Source organism: Pimephales promelas, chromosome 23, assembly GCF_988280905.1.
Source record: "Pimephales promelas chromosome 23, fPimPro1.hap1.1, whole genome shotgun sequence".
Classification (NCBI taxonomy): domain Eukaryota; kingdom Metazoa; phylum Chordata; class Actinopteri; order Cypriniformes; family Leuciscidae; genus Pimephales; species Pimephales promelas.
This window is the reverse complement of record NC_142791.1, coordinates 13450137-13475916: the sequence shown is the minus strand read 5'-3', so window position 1 is coordinate 13475916 and position 25780 is coordinate 13450137. Positions and strand designations below refer to the sequence as shown.

The window sequence follows — 25780 nt, the reverse complement described above, 5'->3', positions numbered from 1 at the left end:
GGGCCATGAGACTTAGACCTGAGTGCAAAAATGGAGGCTCTAGTCCCTTCCAGAGCTGAGATATCGAAACTCAAAAATTCGGCCCGAAAAAAAAAACGACAGTGGTACCCCTTACGTTTTTTTTTTTGGGCGAAAAATTAAGTTTCTCCAATCTTCCCAAACTCTGGTAGAGGGCCATGAGACTTAGACCTGAGTGCAAAAATGGAGGCTCTAGCCCCTTCCAGAGCTGAGATATCGAAACTCAAAAATTCGGCCCGAAAAAAAAAACGACAGTGGTACCCCTTACGTTTTTTTTTTTGGGCGAAAAATTAAGTTTCTCCAATCTTCCCAAACTCTGATAGAGGGACATGAGACTTAGACCTGAGTGCAAAAATGGAGGCTCTAGTCCCTTCCAGAGCTGAGATATCGAAACTCAAAAATTCGGCCCGAAAAAAAAACCGACAGTGGTACCCCTTATGTTTTTTTTTTCGGGGCGAAAAATTAAGTTTTTCCAATCTTCCCAAATTCTGATAGAGGGCCATGAGACTTGTACCTGAGTGCAAAAATGGAGGCTCTAGCCCCTTCCAGAGCTGAGATATCGAAACTCAAAAATTCGGCCCGAAAAAAAAAATGACAGTGGTACCCCTTACGTTTTTTCTTTTTGGGCGAAAAATTAAGTTTCTCCAATCTTCCCAAAACTCTGCATTCTGATAGAGGGCCATGAGACTTGTACCTGAGCGCAAGAATGGAGGCTCTAGCCCCTTCCAGAGCTGAGATATCGAAACTCAAAAATTCGGCCCGAAAAAAAAAAACGACAGTGGTACCCCTTACGTTTTTTTTTGGACGAAAAATTAAGTTTCTCCAATCTTCCCAAATTCTGATAGAGGGCCATGAGACTTAGACCTGAGTGCAAAAATGGAGGCTCTAGCCCCTTCCAGAGCTGAGATATCGAAACTCAAAAATTCGGCCCGAAAAAAAAAACGACAGTGGTACCCCTTACGTTTTTTTTTTTGGGCGAAAAATTAAGTTTCTCCAATCTTCCAGAATTCTGGTAGAGGGCCATGAGACTTAGACCTGAGTGCAAAAATGGAGGCTCTAGCCCCTTCCAGAGCTGAGATATCGAAACTCAAAAATTCGGCCCGAAAAAAAAACGACAGTGGTACCCCTTACGGTTTTTTTTTTTTTGGGCGAAAAATTAAGTTTCTCCAATCTTCCCAAATTCTGATAGAGGGCCATGAGACTTAGACCTGAGTGCAAAAATGGAGGCTCTAGCCCCTTCCAGAGCTGAGATATCGAAACTCAAAAATTCGGCCCGAAAAAAAAAACGACAGTGGTACCCCTTACGTTTTTTTTTTGGGCGAAAAATTAAGTTTCTCCAATCTTCCCAAAACTCTGGATTCTGATAGAGGGCCATGAGACTTAGACCTGAGTGCAAAAATGGAGGCTCTAGCGCCTTCCAGAGCTGAGATATCGAAACTCAAAAATTCGGCCCGAAAAAAAAACCGACAGTGGTACCCCTTACGTTTTTTTTTTGGGCGAAAAATTAAGTTTCTCCAATCTTCCCAAATTCTGATAGAGGGCCATGAGACTTAGACCTGAGTGCAAAAATGGAGGCTCTAGCCCCTTCCAGAGCTGAGATATCGAAACTCAAAAATTCGGCCCGAAAAAAAAACCGACAGTGGTACCCCTTACGTTTTTTTTTTGGGCGAAAAATTAAGTTTCTCCAATCTTCCCAAATTCTGATAGATGGCCATGAGACTTAGACCTGAGTGCAAAAATGGAGGCTCTAGCCCCTTCCAGAGCTGAGATATCGAAACTCAAAAATTCGGCCCGAAAAAAAAAACGACAGTGGTACCCCTTACGTTTTTTTTTTTGGGCGAAAAATTAAGTTTCTCCAATCTTCCCAAACTCTGGTAGAGGGCCATGAGACTTAGACCTGAGTGCAAAAATGGAGGCTCTAGCCCCTTCCAGAGCTGAGATATCGAAACTCAAAAATTCGGCCCGAAAAAAAAACGACAGTGGTACCCCTTACGTTTTTTTTTTTGGGCGAAAAATTAAGTTTCTCCAATCTTCCCAAACTCTGATAGAGGGACATGAGACTTAGACCTGAGTGCAAAAATGGAGGCTCTAGTCCCTTCCAGAGCTGAGATATCGAAACTCAAAAATTCGGCCCGAAAAAAAAACCGACAGTGGTACCCCTTATGTTTTTTTTTTTCGGGGCGAAAAATTAAGTTTTTCCAATCTTCCCAAATTCTGATAGAGGGCCATGAGACTTGTACCTGAGTGCAAAAATGGAGGCTCTAGCCCCTTCCAGAGCTGAGATATCGAAACTCAAAAATTCGGCCCGAAAAAAAAAATGACAGTGGTACCCCTTACGTTTTTTTTTTTTGGGCGAAAAATTAAGTTTCTCCAATCTTCCCAAAACTCTGCATTCTGATAGAGGGCCATGAGACTTGTACCTGAGCGCAAGAATGGAGGCTCTAGCCCCTTCCAGAGCTGAGATATCGAAACTCAAAAATTCGGCCCGAAAAAAAAAAACGACAGTGGTACCCCTTACGTTTTTTTTTGGACGAAAAATTAAGTTTCTCCAATCTTCCCAAATTCTGATAGAGGGCCATGAGACTTAGACCTGAGTGCAAAAATGGAGGCTCTAGCCCCTTCCAGAGCTGAGATATCGAAACTCAAAAATTCGGCCCGAAAAAAAAAACGACAGTGGTACCCCTTACGTTTTTTTTTTTGGGCGAAAAATTAAGTTTCTCCAATCTTCCAGAATTCTGGTAGAGGGCCATGAGACTTAGACCTGAGTGCAAAAATGGAGGCTCTAGCCCCTTCCAGAGCTGAGATATCGAAACTCAAAAATTCGGCCCGAAAAAAAAACGACAGTGGTACCCCTTACGGTTTTTTTTTTTTGGGCGAAAAATTAAGTTTCTCCAATCTTCCCAAATTCTGATAGAGGGCCATGAGACTTAGACCTGAGTGCAAAAATGGAGGCTCTAGCCCCTTCCAGAGCTGAGATATCGAAACTCAAAAATTCGGCCCGAAAAAAAAAACGACAGTGGTACCCCTTACGTTTTTTTTTTTGGGCGAAAAATTAAGTTTCTCCAATCTTCCCAAACTCTGGTAGAGGGCCATGAGACTTAGACCTGAGTGCAAAAATGGAGGCTCTAGCCCCTTCCAGAGCTGAGATATCGAAACTCAAAAATTCGGCCCGAAAAAAAAAACGACAGTGGTACCCCTTACGTTTTTTTTTTTGGGCGAAAAATTAAGTTTCTCCAATCTTCCCAAACTCTGATAGAGGGACATGAGACTTAGACCTGAGTGCAAAAATGGAGGCTCTAGTCCCTTCCAGAGCTGAGATATCGAAACTCAAAAATTCGGCCCGAAAAAAAAAACGACAGTGGTACCCCTTATGTTTTTTTTTTCGGGGCGAAAAATTAAGTTTTTCCAATCTTCCCAAATTCTGATAGAGGGCCATGAGACTTGTACCTGAGTGCAAAAATGGAGGCTCTAGCCCCTTCCAGAGCTGAGATATCGAAACTCAAAAATTCGGCCCGAAAAAAAAAATGACAGTGGTACCCCTTACGTTTTTTTTTTTTGGGCGAAAAATTAAGTTTCTCCAATCTTCCCAAAACTCTGCATTCTGATAGAGGGCCACGAGACTTGTACCTGAGCGCAAGAATGGAGGCTCTAGCCCCTTCCAGAGCTGAGATATCGAAACTCAAAAATTTGGCCCGAAAAAAAAAAACGACAGTGGTACCCCTTACGTTTTTTTTTTGGACGAAAAATTAAGTTTCTCCAATCTTTCCAAATTCTGATAGAGGGCCATGAGACTTAGACCTGAGTGCCCCTTCCAGAGCTGAGATATCGAAACTCAAAAATTCGGCTCGAAAAAAAAACGACAGTGGTACCCCTTACGTTTTTTTTTTGGGCGAAAAATTAAGTTTCTCCAATCTTCCCAAAACTCTGGATTCTGATAGAGGGCCATGAGACTTAGACCTGAGTGCAAAAATGGAGGCTCTAGCCCCTTACAGAGCTGAGATATCGAAACTCAAAAATTCGGTCCGAAAAAAAAAACGACAGTGGTACCCCTTACGTTTTTTTTTTTGGGCGAAAAATTAAGTTTCTCCAATCTTCCCAAATTCTGATAGAGGGCCATGAGACTTAGACCTGAGTGCAAAAATGGAGGCTCTAGCCCCTTCCAGAGCTGAGATATCGAAACTCAAAAATTCGGCCCGAAAAAAAAAAACGACAGTGGTACCCCTTACGTTTTTTTTTTGGACGAAAAATTAAGTTTCTCCAATCTTCCCAAATTCTGATAGAGGGCCATGAGACTTAGACCTGAGTGCCCCTTCCAGAGCTGAGATATCGAAACTCAAAAATTCGGCTCGAAAAAAAAACGACAGTGGTACCCCTTACGTTTTTTTTTTGGGCGAAAAATTAAGTTTCTCCAATCTTCCCAAAACTCTGGATTCTGATAGAGGGCCATGAGACTTAGACCTGAGTGCAAAAATGGAGGCTCTAGCCCCTTACAGAGCTGAGATATCGAAACTCAAAAATTCGGCCCGAAAAAAAAAACGACAGTGGTACCCCTTACGTTTTTTTTTTGGGCGAAAAATTAAGTTTCTCCAATCTTCCCAAATTCTGATAGAGGGCCATGAGACTTAGACCTGAGTGCAAAAATGGAGGCTCTAGCCCCTTCCAGAGCTGAGATATCGAAACTCAAAAATTCGGCCCGAAAAAAAAAACGACAGTGGTACCCCTTACGTTTTTTTTTTTGGGCGAAAAATTAAGTTTCTCCAATCTTCCAGAATTCTGGTAGAGGGCCATGAGACTTAGACCTGAGTGCAAAAATGGAGGCTCTAGCCCCTTCCAGAGCTGAGATATCGAAACTCAAAAATTCGGCCCGAAAAAAAAACGACAGTGGTACCCCTTACGTTTTTTTTTTTTTGGGCGAAAAATTAAGTTTCTCCAATCTTCCCAAAACTCTGGATTCTGATAGAGGGCCATGAGACTTGTACCTGAGCGCAAAAATGGAGGCTCTAGCCCCTTCCAGAGCTGAGATATCGAAACTCAAAAATTCGGCCCGAAAAAAAAAACGACAGTGGTACCCCTTACGTTTTTTTTTTTGGGCGAAAAATTAAGTTTCTCCAATCTTCCAGAATTCTGGTAGAGGGCCATGAGACTTAGACCTGAGTGCAAAAATGGAGGCTCTAGCCCCTTCCAGAGCTGAGATATCGAAACTCAAAAATTCGGCCCGAAAAAAAAACGACAGTGGTACCCCTTACGTTTTTTTTTTTTTGTGCGAAAAATTAAGTTTCTCCAATCTTCCCAAAACTCTGGATTCTGATAGAGGGCCATGAGACTTGTACCTGAGCGCAAAAATGGAGGCTCTAGCCCCTTCCAGAGCTGAGATATCGAAACTCAAAAATTCGGCCCGAAAAAAAAAACGACAGTGGTACCCCTTACATTTTTTTTGGGGGGGCGAAACATTAAGTTTCTCCAATCTTCCCTAATTCTGATAGAGGGCCATGAGACTTAGACATGAGTGCAAAAATGGAGGCTCTAGCCCCTTCCAGAGCTGAGATATCGAAACTCAAAAATTCGGCCAGAAAAAAAAACGACAGTGGTACCCCTTACGTTTTTTTTTTGGACGAAAAATTAAGTTTCTCCAATCTTCCCAAATTCTGGATTCTGATAGAGGGCCATGAGACTTGTACCTGAGCGCAAAAATAGAGGCTCTAGCCCCTTCCAGAGCTGAGATATCGAAACTCAAAAATTCGGCCCGAAAAAAAAAACGACAGTGGTACCCCTTACGTTTTTTTTTTGGGCGAAAAATTAAGTTTCTCCAATCTTCCCAAACTCTGATAGAGGGACATGAGACTTAGACCTGAGTGCAAAAATGGAGGCTCTAGTCCCTTCCAGAGCTGAGATATCGAAACTCAAAAATTCGGCCCGAAAAAAAAAACGACAGTGGTACCCCTTACGTTTTTTTTTTCGGGCGAAAAATTAAGTTTCTCCAATCTTCTCAAAACTCTGGATTCTGATAGAGGGCCATGAGATCTAAACCTGAGTGCAAAATGGAGGCTCTAGACCCTTCCAGAGCTGAGATATCGAAACTCAAAAATTCGACCCAAAAAAAAAAAACGACAGTGGTACCCCTTTCGTTTTTTTTTTTTTCGGGTGAAAAATTAAGTTTCTCCAATCTTCTCAAAACTCTGGATTCTGATAGAGGGCCATGAGACTTAAACCTGAGTGCAAAAATGGAGGCTTTAGCCCCTTCCAGAGCTGAGATATCGAAACTCAAAAATTCGGCCCGAAAAAAAAAACGACAGTGGTACCCCTTAAGTTTTTTTTTTTGGGCAAAAAATTAAGTTTCTCCAAACTTCCCAAATTCTGATAGAGGGCCATGAGACTTAGACCTGAGTGCAAAAATGGAGGCTCTAGCCCCTTCCAGAGCTGAGATATCGAAACTCAAAAATTCGGCCCGAAAAAAAAAACGACAGTGGTACCCCTTACGTTTTTTTTTGGGGCGAAAAATTAAGTTTCTCCAATCTTCCCAAACTCTGATAGAGGGACATGAGACTTAGACCTGAGTGCAAAAATGGAGGCTCTAGTCCCTTCCAGAGCTGAGATATCGAAAGTCAAAAATTCGGCCCGAAAAAAAAACGACAGTGGTACCCCTTACGTTTTTTTTTTTGGGCGAAAAAATAAGTTTCTCCAATCTTCCCAAAACTCTGGATTCTGATAGAGGGCCATGAGACTTAGACCTGAGTGCAAAAATGGAGGCTCTAGCCCCTTCCAGAGCTGAGATATCGAAACTCAAAAATTCGGCCCGAAAAAAAACCCGACAGTGGTACCCCTTACGTTTTTTTTTTGGGCGAAAAATTAAGTTTCTCCAATCTTCCCAAATTCTGATAGAGGGACATGAGACTTAGACCTGAGTGCAAAAATGGAGGCTCTAGCCCCTTCCAGAGCTGAGATATCGAAACTCAAAAATTCGGCCCGAAAAAAAAAACGACAGTGGTACCCCTTACGTTTTTTTTTGGGGCGAAAAATTAAGTTTCTCCAATCTTCCCAAACTCTGATAGAGGGACATGAGACTTAGACCTGAGTGCAAAAATGGAGGCTCTAGTCCCTTCCAGAGCTGAGATATCGAAAGTCAAAAATTCGGCCCGAAAAAAAAACGACAGTGGTACCCCTTACGTTTTTTTTTTTGGGCGAAAAATTAAGTTTCTCCAATCTTCCCAAAACTCTGGATTCTGATAGAGGGCCATGAGACTTAGACCTGAGTGCAAAAATGGAGGCTCTAGCCCCTTCCAGAGCTGAGATATCGAAACTCAAAAATTCGGCCCGAAAAAAAACCCGACAGTGGTACCCCTTACGTTTTTTTTTTGGGCGAAAAATTAAGTTTCTCCAATCTTCCCAAATTCTGATAGAGGGTCATGAGACTTAGACCTGAGTGCAAAAATGGAGGCTCTAGCCCCTTCCAGAGCTGAGATATCGAAACTCAAAAATTCGGCCCGAAAAAAAAAACGACAGTGGTACCCCTTACGTTTTTTTTTTTGGGCGAAGTTAAGTTTCTCCAATCTTCCAGAATTCTGGTAGAGGGCCATGAGACTTAGACCTGAGTGCAAAAATGGAGGCTCTAGCCCCTTTCCAGAGCTGAGATATCGAAACTCAAAAATTCGGCCCGAAAAAAAAACGACAGTGGTACCCCTTACGTTTTTTTTGGGGGGGCGAAAAATTAAGTTTCTCCAATCTTCCCAAATTCTGATAGAGGGCCATGAGACTTAGACCTGAGTGCAAAAATTGAGGCTCTAGCCCCTTCCAGAGCTGAGATATCGACACTCAAAAATTCGGCCCGAAAAAAAAAAACGACAGTGGTACCCCTTACGTTTTTTTTTTTGGGCGGAAAATTAAGTTTCTCCAATATTCCCAAAACTCTGGATTCTGATAGAGGGCCATGAGACTTGTACCTGAGTGCAAAAATGGAGGCTCTAGCCCCTTCCAGAGCTGAGATATCGAAACTCAAAAATTCGGCCCGAAAAAAAAACGACAGTGGTACCCCTTACGTTTTTTTTTTTGGGGGAGAAAGATTAAGTTTCTCCAATCTTCCCAAAACTCTGGATTCTGATAGAGGGCCATGAGACTTGTACCTGAGCGCAAAAATGGAGGCTCTAGCCCCTTCCAGAGCTGAGATATCGAAACTCAAAAATTCGGCCCGAAAAAAAAACGACAGTGGTACCCCTTACGTTTTTTTTTTGGGGCGAAAAATTAAGTTTCTCCAATCTTCCCTAATTCTGATAGAGGGCCATGAGACTTAGACATGAGTGCAAAAATGAAGGCTCTAGCCCCTTCCAGAGCTGAGATATCGAAACTCAAAAATTCGGCCCGAAAAAAAAACGACAGTGGTACCCCTTACGTTTTTTTTTTGGACGAAAAAAAATTAAGTTTCTCCAATCTTCCCAAATTCTGGATTCTGATAGAGGGCCATGAGACTTGTACCTGAGCGCAAAAATGGAGGCTCTAGCCCCTTCCAGAGCTGAGATATCGAAACTCAAAAATTCGACCCGAAAAAAAAACGACAGTGGTACCCCTTACGTTTTTTTTTTTGGGGCGAAAAATTAAGTTTCTCCAATCTTCCCAAATTCTGATAGAGGGCCATGAGACTTAGACCTGAGTGCAAAAATGGAGGCTCTAGCCCCTTCCAGAGCTGAGATATCGAAACTCAAAAATTCGGCCCGAAAAAAAAAACGACAGTGGTACCCCTTACGGTTTTTTTTTGGACGAAAAATTAAGTTTCTCCAATCTTCCCAAATTCTGGATTCTGATAGAGGGCCATGAGACTTAGACCTGAGAGCAAAAATGGAGGCTCTAGCCCCAGAGCTGAGATATCGAAACTCAAAAATTCGGCCCGAAAAAAAAACGACAGTGGTACCCCTTACGGTTTTTTTTTTTGGGCGGAAAATTAAGTTTCTCCAATATTCCCAAATTCTGGTAGAGGGCCATGAGACTTAGACCTGAGTGCAAAAATGGAGGCTCTAGCCCCTTCCAGAGCTGAGATATCGAAACTCAAAAATTCGGCCCGAAAAAAAAACCGACAGTGGTACCCCTTACGTTTTTTTTTTTGGGCGAAAAATTACGTTTCTCCAATCTTCCCAAAACTCTGGATTCTGATAGAGGGCCATGAGACTTGTACCTGAGTGCAAAAATGGAGGCTCTAGCCCCTTCCAGAGCTGAGATATCGAAACTCAAAAATTCGGCCCGAAAAAAAAACGACAGTGGTACCCCTTTCGGGTTTTTTTTCGGGCGAAAAATGAAGTTTCTCCAAACTTCTCAAAACTCTGGATTCTGATAGAGGGCCATGAGACTTAAACCTGAGTGCAAAAATGGAGGCTCTAGACCCTTCCAGAGCTGAGATATCGAAACTCAAAAATTCAAACCCATAAAAAAACGACAGTGGTACCCCTTTCGTTTTTTTTTTTTTTCGGGTGAAAAATGAAGTTTCTCCAATCTTCTCAAAACTCTGGATTCTGATAGAGGGCCCTGAGACTTAAACCTGAGTGCAAAAATGGAGGCTCTAGACCCTTCCAGAGCTGAGATATCGAAACTCAAAAATTCGACCCAAAAAAAAAAAACGACAGTGGTACCCCTTTCGTTTTTTTCGGGCGAAAAATGAAGTTTCTCCAATCTTCTCAAAACTCTGGATTCTGATAGAGGGCCATGAGATTTAAACCTGAGTGCAAAAATGGAGGCTCTAGACCCTTCCAGAGCTGAAATATCGAAACTCAAATTTTCGACCCGGAAAAAAAAACGACAGTGGTACCCCTTTCGTTTTTTTTTTTTCGGGCGAAAAATTAAGTTTCTCCAATCTTCTCAAAACTCTGGATTCTGATAGAGGGCCATGATATTTAAACCTGAGTGCAAAAATGGAGGCTCTAGACCCTTCCAGAGCTGAGATATCGAAACTCAAAAATTCGACCCAAAAAAAAAACGACAGTGGTACCCCTTTCGGTTTTTTTTTTTCGGGCGAAAAATTAAGTTTCTCCAATCTTCTCAAAACTCTGGATTCTGATAGAGGGCCATGAGACTTAAACCTGAGTGCAAAAATGGAGGCTCTAGACCCTTCCAGAGCTGAGATATAGAAACTCAAAAATTCGACCAAAAACTAAAACGACAGTGGTACGTACCCCTTTCGTTTTTTTTTTTCGGGCGAAAAATTAAGTTTCTCCAATCTTCTCAAAACTCTGGATTCTGATAGAGGGCCATGAGTCTTAAACCTGAGTGCAAAAATGGAGGCTCTAGACCCTTCCAGAGCTGAGATATCGAAACTCAAAAATTCGACCCAAAAAAAAACCGACAGTGGTACCCCTTTCGTTTTTTTTTTTTCGGGCGAAAAATGAAGTTTCTCCAATCTTCTCAAAACTCTGGATTCTGCTAGAGGGCCATGAGATTTAAACCTGAGTGCAAAAATGGAGGCTCTAGACCCTTCCAGAGCTGAGATATCGAAACTCAAAAATTCAACCCCCAAAAAAAACGGCAGTGGTACCCCTTTCGTTTTTTTTTTCAGGTGAAAAATTAAGTTTCTCCAATCTTCTCAAAACTCTGGATTCTGATAGAGGGCCATGAGACTTAAACCTGAGTGCAAAAATGGAGGCTCTAGACCCTTCCAGAGCTGAGATATCGAAACTCAAAAATTCAACCCCAAAAAAAAAAACGACAGTGGTACCCCTTTCGTTTTTTTTTTTTCGGGCGAAAAATGAAGTTTCTCCAATCTTCTCAAAACTCTGGATTCTGATAGAGGGCCATGAGATTTAAACTTGAGTGCAAAAATGGAGGCTCTAGACCCTTCCAGAGCTGAGGTATAGAAACTCAAAAATTCGACCCCCAAAAAAAACGACAGTGGTACGTACCCCTTTCGTTTTTTTTTTTCGGGCGAAATATGAAGTTTCTCCAATCTTCTCAAAACTTTGGATTCTGATAGAGGGCCATGAGATTTAAACCTGAGTGCAAAAATGGAGGCTCTAGACCCTTCCAGAGCTGAGATATCGAAACTCAAAAATTCAAACCCAAAAAAAAAAACGACAGTGGTACCCCTTTCGTTTTTTTTTTTTTTTCGGGTGAAAAATGAAGTTTCTCCAATCTTCTCAAAACTCTGGATTCTGATAGAGGGCCATGAGATTTAAACCTGAGTGCAAAAATGGAGGCTCTAGACCCTTCCAGAGCTGAGATATCGAAACTCAAAAATTCAACCCAAAAAAAAAAACGACAGTGGTACCCCTTTCGTTTTTTTTTTTCGGGCGAAAAATTAAGTTTCTCCATTCTTCTCAAAACTCTGGATTCTGATAGAGGGCCATGAGATTTAAACCTGAGTGCAAAAATGGAGGCTCTAGACCCTTCCAGAGCTGAGATATCGAAACTCAAAATTTCGACCCGAAAAAAAAACGACAGTGGTACCCCTTTCGTTTTTTTTTTTCGGGCGAAAAATGAAGTTTCTCTTATCTTCTCAAAACTCTGGACTCTGATAGAGGGCCATGAGATTTAAACCTGAGTGCAAAAATTGAGGCTCTAGACCCTTCCAGAACTGAGATATCGAAACTAAAAAATTCGACCCCCCAAAAAAAAACGACAGTGGTACCCCTTTCGTTTTTGTTTTTTTTTCGGGCGAAAAATTAAGTTTCTCCAATCTTCTCAGAACTCTGGATTCTGATAGAGGGCCATGAGATTTAAACCTGAGTGCAAAAATAGAGGCTCTAGACCCTTCCAGAGCTGAGATATCGAAACTCAAAATTTCGACCCGAAAAAAAAAAACGACAGTGGTACCCCTTTCAGTAACCCATCCCCCCCCCCCCCCCCCCCCGACAGTGGTACCCCTTGTCGTCAATAAAACAAAATTCCATTTTTCACGTGTAAGTTTCACGTTTGAAGGGGTTAAACCGTGACATCTACACGTTTTCCAAAGTGGATCAATGTGATTATTTCACGTCTTGTCGTGATACCGGGTTGACCCATGGACAACATATTGACTTCATTTGACAGCCAGCCAATGACCATCTGAATTCATTCCGAGCACATTTTTGATAGAGGAGTATAAACTTGCAGGGATGTTTTATTGTGGGTTGTATTCTACTAAGGACACCGGCTACAAGAATACAGTAATACATTCCTATTTCACTCAGAGAAACCTGTTCAGAATTTATTATTGTGTGTTAAAACTACAGCAATAAGGGACCATGACAATAAAACGAAACATTGTTTGTTGTTGTTGAATATTTGCAGATCTTTGTCAATTTATAGGTAAATTCAGGTTGATTGCCACACTTTTTTTGCCATTGAGATGACTGGGGAAAAGTGTCCCATTCAACCTGAATTCACTCCTTTGTCAATTTACGTTTAAGCCATTTTAAACTCGTCAACAACAATCTTGGTCATATGAGAAAGCCATACTGTGCAAACAAGTACGTGCAGGTTATAACGCACGCACGAGCGGTTATAAGTGAAACAGAACAGTTTGGCAGATCAAATGTTTGAAGCTTCTGTAGCTACAAATGGAACAAACGGCTGCACTGCACACTATACTGCGTGTGTGTGTGTGTGTGTGTGTGTGTGTGTGTGTGTGTGTGTGTGTGTGTGTGTGTGTGTGTGTGTGTGTGTGGCGTGTGGCTTTACACGCCAAACTGCGGCGTGTGAGGATAGGCGACTGCGCTGCGCAGAAATTGCAGTCGTCCGGTTCCCACGGTACAGCTGCTATGCGTGTCACTCAAGTTCCTGCCACGCGCATGCGCAGAGTGGGCTGAATCTTCAGGTTTGACTGTAGGGCGCATGCGTGACACTGGGAATTTTGTACACCGCGCGCGACGCGCACCTCTGTGGACGCGCACAGGAAGTCGCACAGACTGTGTTATTGACTTTAAACAGCTGGAATGGCTGCTTCACAAGTCTAATGGTTCAGAGAAAGGTGTTTCGTATTGCAACCCCAATAAAGAAGCGGTTATTGCCATTTGGTGTAGACAGGTAGGAAAGTGATCTATAACAATAACTGGAAAAATCAGATTTTATCTGAACGGCAGGTAAAAAAGAAGAAGAAATGGATCCAGATCTTTTTGAAGCCAAGATATTTTGAGGTTCAGAGAAAAAAATGTCTAGAAAACACCAAGTGGGTCCAATGGCGCCACCAGGGGGTGGCCAGGGGTGGCCATGGCCACCCCTGGCCGACTCCTGGCCACCCCATTGGCCACCCCAATGGCCAGTATTAATTTTTGTAGCATCAGTTATGCATTTTATAAATAAGTCAAAAATATTCTTAAGTAAAAGAAGACGGGGAATTATGTGTCATGACGTGCTTTTTAAGTGCCAAATGGTACACTGTTACAGCAGCTTTTTGATGTGTTTTTGCCACGTTTGGACAGGCAGGGATGCAAACAGCGCGCTTTTCGGCGCCTCCCGCTTTTTTCACGTCAGTTTGGGTGACAAAGTCATCTGAAGTCATTCCATAGCTTAATGTGAGGGACATTAGTATATTTACATCATTAAAGTATACGGAAACTCGTTTTCCCTCCTCTGCGGCTGTCAATCATTCTCCATTCATATTCAAACAGCACGCGCGCCTCTTGGATGCACGGTAAAACTCTCTCCAATTCACATTATAAATGCATGATCTGTAGATAAAAGGCTGTGTATTCGCATAAAATTACTTTATTTTCTTGGAGTTTGTTGCTGTTTTTAAACGACTCACTACCGTGTGCTTGTTACTGTTAGATCACACATATCACACGGATTATGAATCGGCATCAAACACAAAATAACTGTGAAACAAAGTAACAAATCGCACTAGGATTTGTGCGCTCAACATTTCTTCGATTTGTGACATGAGCTTTTAAATGCGCACTTATGCAGCGCAGTGCTGCTGCACACTGTGACTCCAAGTTGCTTTGAGCACATCATTCTGCACCCGCTCTGTTTTTCATGTTATCATGGGTTTGCGCACTGAAATATTATTAAAAGCCAATATATTTTGTTATACCTAGCCTGCTCAATACATTTTAAATAAGCATAATTTAATTGTATATTATTTATTTGTAGTTTAGGCTATATATGCACTTCTGAATTCTTGACATTAATATATAAATATAAAATTGTGACATGAATGCCTGATTGAATTTTAAAAGAGAACTAATAGTAATTTGTTTTTATTAACATATTTATATTTTATAAAATTACTGTGCAGATTTTTTCAAGAATTACTTTTTGCTGCTGATATATACACTCATTATACACTCATTAAGTTTATTAAAAATTCATAATACATTTATGTAATGTTTAAAGGTGTTAACTGTATCTTACACTGCAAAATAATAACTTAAAAATGATTAAATTAATCACAATTATGTAAGTATCTGGAAATTTGCTGTGGGGCAAGGGCCCTTATATATCATATAATATATATCATTATATGCAATATAATACATATTAGTTGGGCCCTACTAATATCATTAGTAACATTAAATATTACACAGTAAACCAAAGTATATCAGTAGGAGTTTCCTTAAGTCTTTCTGATAGTTTTCTACAGGCTGGTTTACTAGAACAGTAGAATACAATTCTGAAATTATGGTTTATACTGTAGTTTTGGTGTGCCACCCCAAGATTTTAACTGGCCCCATCTGGCCACCCCTATGAAAAATTTCTGGAGGCGCCACTGAGTGGGTCTCACTTTATGTTTTATATGTTTTATACCGTAATAACAGGTGCATATTTTCCTTAAATAATAGCCTACTTCCAGATATGATCCCAAATTGAGTACGGATTACTTTTGGCAAGATATGTAATGTTAATCATCGGTCTATAATAAAAGCCCTACCCAAGCCTTGCTGTCGACTTATGTCCATCTTTTAAGTGGTTCTTTATCAGTTTAAAAATGTTTCCTCTCTCGAATGTGTGCATAATAACCCAATAACGCAGTCGTTTTATTGCTGTGGGATGTTTGGTCAACGAGACACGCCCATTTCTCAGTTTTAACGCGTGGCCACTCCCCCAAGCCAACCACTCAGCCAATCAGCATCGCACAACCCCTCCCATTCCACAATACTTGATTCAACAGAGACTTATTGTTATGCAAAGTAGTTCGTCTAAAATATCCCCCTGGCAACATCTCTGGGCAGAGAATTACCGGGACCGCGCGACGGACAAACAGAAGCGGGCAAGCGGTCAGTCATTTGAGTCACTTCAACCCGTCCACACGTAAATAGGCAAGTGCATCTTTACTTGTTCAGTTTTAGATGTAACGTGGGACAGTCCTTTAACAGTTTCTGTGTTTATTTCAGTCACCCTTGCCAAATAAACCACAACGGGACGCGAGAGACGCATTTGCTGAGGTAAATTTACCTCAGACGTCTTTAAACCTAACGGCACCTCGATGCGCTTAACCGGAGATACCGCCGTTCACACGCCTCCTTTCTCACACTAAATAACTCCATATTCTGCCATAACCTGGTGCTGCTACTGAGAGACACACACACACGCACACGGAGACTTGCGCCTTGTGGATCACTGAACTTTCTCGCTAGGTCTTTGGATATATAACGTTACACCATAATCAGTGACTGCAATTTACACACCAAGTGTGTCGTTTACTTGTCCTTTTTTGGGATATACGCTAGTCTCACGCGCCTAAACTGGTTTTAGTCCAGTAAAGCCGCGACTATATCCAAGTACCCGAGACGGTTACGGCGAAAAGAGGCGGTTAAAGCATCATGAGCCAGGCGGAGATATCGACGTGCTCGGCGCCGCAGAGAGTCTTCCAGGAGGCGGTGAAGAAAGGCAACACGAAGGAGCTCCATTCGCTTCTGCAGAACATGACCAACTGCGAGTTTAACGTCAACTCATTCGGCCCCGAGGGACAGACGGCTCTGCATCAGTCGGTCATCGACGGGAATTTGGAGCTCGTGAAACTGCTGGTGAAATTCGGTGCTGATATTCGGCTGGCGAACCGAGAGGGATGGAGCGCGTTGCACATCGCCGCGTTTGGAGGACACCAAGACATCGTGTTATACCTCATCACCAAGGCCAAGTACTCCTCCGGCGCGCGGTGATCCGGTAGAAACACGCGGAAAGACCGGGCTCGTTTGAAACTAGCATTGATCTGCCAAGCTTTGACACGACAGATGGCGGCGAAGTTCCCTTGTACCTTAAACCAAAATGAGGGCTGTAGCCTTTTTCTTTCCCGTGAGTAACGTATATGGTCAGATCTGGCGACGAGAACCTGTTTGGGGATGTGCGTTGGTACTATAGCTTTTTATTGAATGTGTAAGTCATCAGATCTGGACTGTGTGGCTTTACCCAGGGCTTGACCTCTTGACCTGTCCACCTGGAGAAATCGAGATGGCACTTGATGCTGTGGCTGAATGCTGGAATAGTTGAAGTCCAGAATGAACGCCATCCTCTGGCTAAACACTGTCTTTAATACAAACCGTAAGTCGTTTCATCAATCAGATCGTGTGGCATTGGTGACCAGTGCTGAATTGTGTCCCCGGAAATAACAATTGACTTATTCTTAAGTACTGTACACATAGCTTTACTGTGTTTCTCTATACAAGTAGTGTATTGTGCGCTGCCTTCACCTAGCAGACGGCTTCCACACAGCTTTCAGGCCAGTGCGACCCACGTCTATGGTTAACGTGTTACTAAAAAACCGCTGCTTTCGCTTTTTTTTTTGTATCAAAACGTCAGGAAAGTCGCCTTTGGGACACACTTTATAATCTTCTTTTCAGTATTTTTGAATTAACACCCTGGTCATCACTGTGAATACAGGCTGGGTTTGTCTTTTTATTTATGAAGGTACATTGAGATGATGCATTTAAATTATGTTGTGGTTATTTTTAAGACTATAGCCTAAGTGTAAAAGTATGTAGGGTGACCTATAAGCTGCTTCGGACTCGTTACAGGCTAAACTGTCCCGTGTGGAGATTCCTCTCCACGCCCCCCCTACATCTTTTTTCTTTCTTTTTTTTTTCCCGGGAAATGCGTCCCCTTCTACTTTTATTCTGGTTCTCTGCATCAGCTACCTCGACTTGAAAGTATTCGACAATATCATTATGCTCTCTTTCTCAAGCCTTCTTCTTAACCCTTCTCAGTTACCCACTAGTGCTCAACAGAATCATTATGCCCTGTTTGGGTAATTGTACTTGATGTTTTCTTATTGCCATTCGGGTTTTTTTTTTTTTATTAAACAATCTTCACTCGGGACAATTTATCTCCGTGAACCAAAATTAAGATCCATTGGTTATTCGAAACATTTTTTTTCCTTTCATCAAGCATGGTGTGAGACATTGTAGTTTTTATTTCAACCAAGTGCTTAATTTTGCATTGCCATTTTTTTGTTTCCATTTTAGTTACAAAAAGTGAAATGCGTTGCATGACTATTAAATGCAGGGAGTTTTGTTGCACATATATGTGGAGCCTTTTACGCCCCCTAGTGCCTGGTCGGGTAACTGCAGGAGCTGAGGCTTACCCAATAGTTACTACTGAGCAGGACTATATGAACATTGAGAAGACTATGACTTCTGTTGCAGGAAACATTGACAAATTCATTCAAAAAGACTGCCTGCCGCCTTTACGACTCATGGCACCTGATGTTTGTTTCAATGCTGCTTTTACGTTAGTTTTTTTTTTCTTGACACAATGGCCAACGGTGAGTGAATGGGGACAAATATCAGTTAGATTCAGTTTCTTTGTCGTGTTTTTGCGATAACCCCCATGCAGTTGTGTGAGCATGTGTGATTGTACTCATGCCACAGTTCAGTGGTGTTGCTGATGCTTCCAGCCCCTCTCGCTCCACCTGGTGAACCACACCAGGAGCTCCTCGTACACCTGGGGACACCACAGATGTGATTCTCATGATCATCTATTCGATTGGTATAGGCAGAAAAAATATGCATTGCTTGTCTTAAACTTGATATTTTTACTCTTGTTGAAAATATTGCACTGATGATGACTGTCGTTAATTCGTTGACTTCAGGTCAACATTTTATTTTTTCTAAATAGAAAAAAAGGATCACAACAAAATACTATTGTATAAAAAAAGCTCCAGGTTATATTGTCTCTTTTTGTGTGTTACATCGTATAACATTACGTTCGCAAAGATGTTTGTATCTCTGTGATCGGGTGTATGTGTATACATATATGGTATATATGGATATATCGACGCTGATATCTCAGAGCACTTTCTTATTTGAAGTGCTCTCCTCCTGATGTTAATAAAGGGGAATAATACTTGTGATGGTAAGATCATTGTAACAAAAATAAATTGCACGATGTATAGTTATTTTATCCCACTATTTGTCATAACATTTATGGCATGGGGGTTAAATGACTGGATAGGTGTATATGAATGAGTAAAAGTGCTGTTGTATTTTTTCTTTTCTTTTATCTGGACCAAGTTATTTTTCATCTTGTGTCTCCAGCGAACAAAAGTTTTATGAGTGATGCGAATGTTCTGTTTCCTTTTTTTGTGTGTTTTGTTTGTAAGTTTTCTTTTTTTTTTTTTGAACATTTGTAACACTGTGATTCACGCGTGGTGAGAATATGAGTGCTGTATATTTGTTTTGTATGTATGTATGTGTGTGTGTTTGTGTGTGTGTGTGTGTTCAAGCCAGTAAAGAAATAATTAAACCTTCCTCAATGTGTGGCTGTGAGAGTTTCTTTCTATCTTTAAGGAAGAATTGGGCTGGTTTGGGCCTCCTCTCTGGGCCAACCTGACCCCAGTTTCCATTCTCTCCTTTTTGTCATTCATTTGGCCTAGTCCTTTCATATGCTGGATAAAAGAGTGCAGGGGGTTGTGGGTAATTTTGTTTTAAAGACAGATCCCCTCCCCGTGTGTTTGCGTGGGTTTTATGTTACTCTGTGCATGCAGCAACTCTCTGCCCTTCTGTTCTTTGGGAGTCTCATTGCATTTCTTCATACTTTTACAAACTTTTACCATATCAAGCATTTTTAATTGTTCATTTGCATGCAGTTCTGCCTCAGTTTCTTTTGGACTTCTAACACTGTTAAAAGTGATCAGTTGACTTAGTGTGAGGAACCCCGTTGCCTTAAAATAAGAAATAAACTTCATGCGTAATTGAACAAAAAAAAAGTTATGTGAACTTGACAATTCCACATAAGAAAAAATGTTTTAATTGCACATGAGGTTTATTTAACTTAAAAAGTGAGGAAACCGATTGCCTTAAAATTGAGTAAACGTGTAATTGAAAAAAAAATTGTCAAGTTCACATAACTTAATTTTTTCGATTATGCTTAATTTTAAGGCAACAGGGTTTCCTCACTTTTTTAAGTTAAGTCAACTAATCACTTTTCGCAAGTGAAAGTGAACTTGGAAACACTTAACAGCGTTCGAAATTAAGTCATGTTCTCTGCGTTCATGAAATGAGAGAGTTGGTGTGTTGATTTCTGTTTCTGTTCTGATTTATTAGTGCAAAGTGTGGTATGTCCAGCTCGTGCATTTCTGAAATTCACAAATAACCGCAAAACTTGATCTGACGTCGCCCAGAGCTTGCTTTATTGCAACGGTAATCCGAACTGCAGCAGAACACAAGGAAACAGCTCTGATTGCTTGCTGTTTTCTGCAGGTAAACCTAGTTTACTGCATGCTTTTGAAGACAACCCTCACTAGAAGACTGTGACCTCAATGGCATCCTTTTTCTGTTTCCACCCCCCTCCATGCCCCCCTCCATTCCCCGGGCAGGATGTTATTGTTGAGCTGGATTTCCATTGTCCGGCGGCTGAGTTGGCCACCTTCCCAGAGTGCAATAGAGAGGCCCCCTAATAGATTCTTCATGTGCCTCAGTCCCGACACACATCATCGCAGGAATTTGGAAATGATTTTAACAGAGTCCCGTCGTTGTGCGCGCTAGCCTTCCCCCACCGCCAGCTAGAGAGGGAGGGATGTGTAAACCCAACAATGTGAAAAAGAATTTTGTGAATGTACTTGAGAGCGAGAAGGAAACATGCTCCTCTTCTAGAGCGGAGAATGTGAAGTGGAGGCTTTGAGTTAGAGGTTTTTCTTTTTTTTTTTTTTTTTTGTAATTAGGTGCGCAGGAATGTTTTGTTTTCCCCGTACCTTCAGAGTTGTGGAAATCCACCGCAAGTGCTTCAGAGATCAAAAACGACCTCTCCGCACGGACAGATTCGCATCGGTAGTTTCACATACTTTCCTTGTAATTCCACAAAGGCCGCAGAACATTGAGCTTGCCCAGGTGCAAGTACACACATGCAGAGAAAAACATGTTTGTGGCTGCAAAAAATGTTGCGAATTCTCAGAAGGCAGGCAACATTATAGCCAGAAGGGAATGAAGATGAATGATTGTTTCAATGGCTTAGTCATGACCACAACTATTACCAGGAAAAGTTCCTTTCAAACACAGTATAATCCAATAAATGCACTCATCTGCTGAGCTATGGTGTTAAAGATGAAACGGTTTTATTGTTTGTTTTTGGTATTCAGACCAACATTGTAACATTTTAAAATCAGACCAACATTGTATTTCGTTTTGGAGCATCAAATTTACTTATTTAAAATAATTCACTCTACACTCTAAAAAAATGCTGGGTTGTTTCAACCCGAATTTGCGTCAGACAACCCCAAATGTTGGGTTAAAAATGCAATTAAAAATGTACAGTTGAAAGACATTTTTCGGTCGAACCGGTGTTGTCTGTCAGTCAGTCATATATAGGGGGTCCTCCTCAAAGAGCATGCACAGAGAAGTCAAAATTAAACATGATTTAATGACTCATACACATTGATGGCCTAAGACACGAAACGAGCGGTTTGTGTGAGAAAACGAACAGTATTTATATAGTTTTTACCTTGTGTAACCACAGCCACTTCCAAATGATCTGAATCAGTTATCCAATGTCCAACTGAACCGAATGTTCCGCCGGAAGTGAAGAGATATACCTTTCACTGTGAAGATCTAAACATATTTAGATATACAGGAAATCGCAATGGAAGACGATTTCGATATATCTTAATATGTTTAGTGAAAGGTAAAATTCCGAAATCTCTGTAAACAATGGGTGACGTACACGCAAGGGATCACTTCCAGCGCAAGCGCCCATGCCTTCAGATCAGTTGGACATGGCTGTGGTTACAAGAGGTAAAAACGATATAAATACTGTTCGTTTTCTCACACAAACCGCTCATTTCGTGCCTTAGGCCATCAATGTGTACTTACATTTACGAGTCATTAAATCATGTTTAATTTTGACTTCTCTGTGCATGCTCTTTGAGGAGGACCCCATAAACCTCCATTATATGACTGACAGACAACACCGGTTTGACCAAAAAATATCAAAATTGAAACTACTGTGAAAACAGACACCTACATCTTGGATGCCCTTGAGGTAAGCTAAAACATACCAAAAATTAATTTCAAAGTGAGCTAACCCTTTAAACTTGCAATGAAATGTAGTTACACGCTTTATTCTACTTCTAAAACTATTAAAAATGCACTGACTGATTGCTCAACTTACGATGTCCTTGTCCTATATATGATTGCTTTTGGCATTTAAAAAACAAAACAAAAAACGATGTAGTGTGCACTAGGCTGACTAACAGGTGACATAAGCGGAAATGTAGATTTATAAAATCAGTGATCTTAAACACTGTCAAAGCAAAGAAAACTGCTTACTTTTGCTTAATATGAGAAACCCACTAATGCATGCTGTTAAATATGTAAAACAAAGTTCTCTGGTATTGAAAACCGAGAGGAAAAATACAGAGAGAATGAGACAGGTGGCAAGGCCTGTCTTTCCTTACCCTCCTCTCCTGTTTGAACTCTCTTTCATTCTTTCGCTCCGCTCTGTGCTTTTTCAAGCACACAGTGACAAGCACATTCATTCTCTCATTCTATTCTATGCTCTCCTCTTTTTTTTGTCCAGCCTGCTGGATTCTGCTTCATCGCTATTCAACTCCCAGACGGACCACCATTGATTAGATCCCCCCTACATTTACCCCCTCCAAAACATACTCACACACACGCACGCACACACCAGCCGTCTCCACCTCACACACCCTGCACTCAGCAGCTGCTATGCTAATGAACCTCGGGAATAGAGAGATGGGGAAATGACAGGGAATCATACGACTCTGCATCATCATAACAAGTGGAGAAATATCAAAATAAAGATAAAGCCATATGAGAAGACTAACAATATTCCTGCCCTATACTTTCAAGCAAAGATTTACTTAATATAGTGTGTGTTGGCCTTCAGGTTTTACATGGCGGCCCACACCTTGACCATCTCTCATGTAAATGCTAAAACAGGATTTCTCAATCCAAGGCCTGAATATCATCCAAGACACATATTGATTCTGGATAGACACGACTCTGAAGTGCATTCAAAATGAGTGTATGCCTAATTAAAGTCGCTTTCATTCATTCAAAATTACTGAATGTTGCAGACAGATTGAAAATCTGTGATTATGAGGTTAGATGCATCTTTATAAGTGATAAAGAATTAAACAAGTCTGACAAAACAAGCCTACAATAAGTGACTTGCAACAGTGAGAAACATCATCTTGCCTAATAACAATGAAGCAGACAAAATATAATGTGATATGGCCAAGTGCTAACAAGCCCAAATATGTGACTGTATTCATTTATAATTAAAAAAAAAAACCCTATAACTGTCCATATTTATGGACTTTATGGATTAAACAACAAGCCCCAAGCCCTGTTTATAGGTGAACATGAAAACTAATCTTGGTTTTAAACCCTAATATTAATGCTTTCAGACATGTGCAAACACACACAAAATGGAAACTAGTGTGAGTGAATTCTTGAATGACTTCTACTGTCGTCTCATTGAACACATCAAACTATGAATTGTCATTTTGTACCACTATACATACCATATTGCGTGTAGAAACCCTTAATAAAATCAATATGGCACTCAAAGTGTATATATGTAACAACATCCTTAAAGCAACATATATATACACGTAAATATTGCATGTACATTATTGATATTTTGCATTCATTTATTTCAGTATCAGCATTTAGTGCTTGTATTGTTTACAGTAATTTATTTGCTGTGTCTGTATAATTTGCAAGGCCGCTCTGGTATATGACTACAGATATATAAATGCATCTTGCTTTTACTGTACTTTTATATAACTGGAATGACAATAAACTATTTTAAACTTCCTGTACTTCAGCAGCCTAAATGCACAAACGTTTTGTGTGATATTTATGCTGAGAGAGAGAGAGAGAAGTGTGTGCACGGTAAGCATGATAGACAGAGGACAATTGAGCAGAAATCAGCATGGAGAAGTAAACAAACATTAAAAAAAGAGCACTAACAAAGCAGGAGGGGAACCCGGCGCTTCAGTGCATGAATATGGTTATGTGTAAATGGAGCAGGCAGCTGGGGAGAGGCCCCGTCCTCACTCCTGCTCAGCTATTTAGACGTGTCCCCGAGCGGCGTGACCCAATGGCCTGCGGGGCGGGGCCGCTCATGTGACATCTGCCTTTCTGCGCGAGGGAGCGCCCATATGGAGCATACGCGCATTAACACTCACGCACACATGCATACGTACACACAGCCCTCGCCCTGTCACATCGCTGTACCCTCCTGCTGCCTGCACCTTTTGTTCTGCTATTGTGCGTCTCATTCACTGCTGTTTGCCTCATTCCTGAACAGACCATAAAGAGGGAGGGTGTGGGTGTGTGAGTGTGTGTTTAGGAGGGCATGTCTGGTCAGCGACGCATTCGTGCAACAGGCTTCAAGGGCAGGGCGCTCCCCGGCACACACACACATAGAGCTGAGGTTAAGGAGTAGGGTGCGAGCACAGGGGTCAGACTTTCTCTTTCTCTACACATGTTCAGGTCTCTGTAACCAGAGGGCGCTGACCTCACCCAGCTGGACGCTCTGATGTGACTATCGTCTGTGTCTGGGTTCATCAGATTTCAGAAAGTCAGATTTCACTAAAGGTAATTAGTGAACTTATCCGTCACGTGAAAAGTACGGATGAGCTCAAATTTGTGCAATAACCACACTGTTCTTTTCACGCTGCTTGCGCTACAGACACGAATGATTCCTCAAATAGTTAAGCTTGTTCAGAAGAGCTTTTACTTTTCTAGGTTTCACCCAGATAAAATGAGGAAAATCCCACCACCCATAATGTGTTTTATAAATGGATGGTGATCTGTATACCCCAAGTATATGTCCTAGCCTATGACCTTATTTTGTTGTACCTTTAGCTCGTCAAAACCATATTTTTTTTACGATTTTTTTAAATCGTTCAGTCAGAGTAACAGCCTCAATTTCAATAGATTTATTTTCTTGACAAGCTATAATATGAATAATACCAGCTGTGCTTTTACTTTTCTAGGTTTCACCCAGATAAAATGAGGAAAATCCCACCACCCATAATGTGTATTATTAATGGATGGTGATTGGTATACCCCAAGTAAATGTCCTAGGACCTTATTTTGTTGTACCTTTAGCTCGTCAGAACCATAAGTTTTACGATTTTTTTAATCCTACAGTCAGAGTGACAGCCTCAATTTCAATAGCTTTATTTTCTTGACAAGTTATAATGATACCTCAAAATTGTCCAGCTTGTTAAAGAGAGCTGTACTTTTATTTTTCTCGGTTTCACCCAGATAAAATGCAGAAAATCCCACCACCCATAATGTGTATTATTAATGGATGATGATCGGTAGCCTGACTATGTCAGACCTACTTCCGCTAATTTCATTTCGCTCCTGTAGTCAGTCTGAGATAGCTGGCCTATCTTTCAGTTTTCCACCGGTCTGAAAACAGCCAGCCAATTAACGAGCAGAGGGCAGACTGAGAGCCGTGACGTAGGCGCTAAGCGCCGAGTTTTACGTTGCAGGTTAGAGAAATCGAAAACCGAAACGAGACTCGGGATGCAATTCGCTCTGTTATGGAGAACATTCCGGGGTTTTTCAAACTGAAGCAAAAGTCGTTTACAGCCATGTTCACTCCGGTATTTCGCTCGCATCATCAAATGTTTACAGCCAGGACCGGCACGTGCACTTCTGCTGCTCTAGGCGAAAAACAATTTTTGCCGCCCCTCTATTTGCAACGTATACCGGCAACAACAAACAAAGACCAACATGCCATATAACGCGAAAAAACTAGTCTAAAGTCAGTGGCGCTTTGCACGTTGTAAATAAAGCTATTTTAAGGGCGCATGCTGGCCATTATGTAGCTTGTGCACAACGTGCATACACTTTGATTCTCTCATCAACACAGATGCAGCCGTTTTTATTTTTGCAAATCATACATTATAACAAGGAAACATATTAACACTTCAAGCTTACACATTTAGGCTACCCAAATTTGTCAGGCTAATTGTAGTAATGATGGGTCAGACCTGTTTGGCCTATTATATAGTGGCAAGACACATATATAAGGACATAACTTACCCCCATACAACGTCATTCTCTCTCTTACGGCCATGACAAGAACGTCGGTCTCCTCGACTGTGAATGCTCCTGGCGTGCTCTTATCACATTATTGTTAATAACAACAATCCACCATATTTCGTTTCGACATCCTGCTGCATTAGTCCCAGATAGGTGATTCATGAACGATCTGTTCTGTTCATTGCGTATGTCACATGACAAATGAACGTAACACTCGGGAGGTAAAGAGATTATTTATGTTCCCTGTAAATAATTTTTTACTGTATTATGATTTCTTAATTCAGAATATGATCAACATTGCATAGCTGGATGTGATCGGGGAATTTGGCTGTTAAAATTATAACATT

General features: G+C 41.2%; 1 protein-coding gene across 1 annotated transcript; it reads left to right on the top strand.

Moving 5' to 3' along the window:
- The first annotated feature begins 15075 nt into the window (after positions 1 to 15075).
- Positions 15076 to 18653, top strand: nrarpa (NOTCH regulated ankyrin repeat protein a). Its single transcript, XM_089126287.1, has 2 exons — positions 15076 to 15227; positions 15303 to 18653. The coding sequence occupies exon 2, from the start codon at positions 15732 to 15734 to the stop codon at positions 16068 to 16070; it is 339 nt and encodes a 112-aa protein (XP_088982413.1). The 5' UTR covers positions 15076 to 15227; positions 15303 to 15731; the 3' UTR covers positions 16071 to 18653.
- The last annotated feature ends 7127 nt before the right edge of the window (positions 18654 to 25780 follow it).

Excerpts from the sequence above, each read along its gene's own strand:
- nrarpa (XM_089126287.1), top strand. The coding sequence starts at position 15,732 with ATGAGCCAGGCGGAGATATCGACGTGCTCGGCGCCGCAGAGAGTCTTC.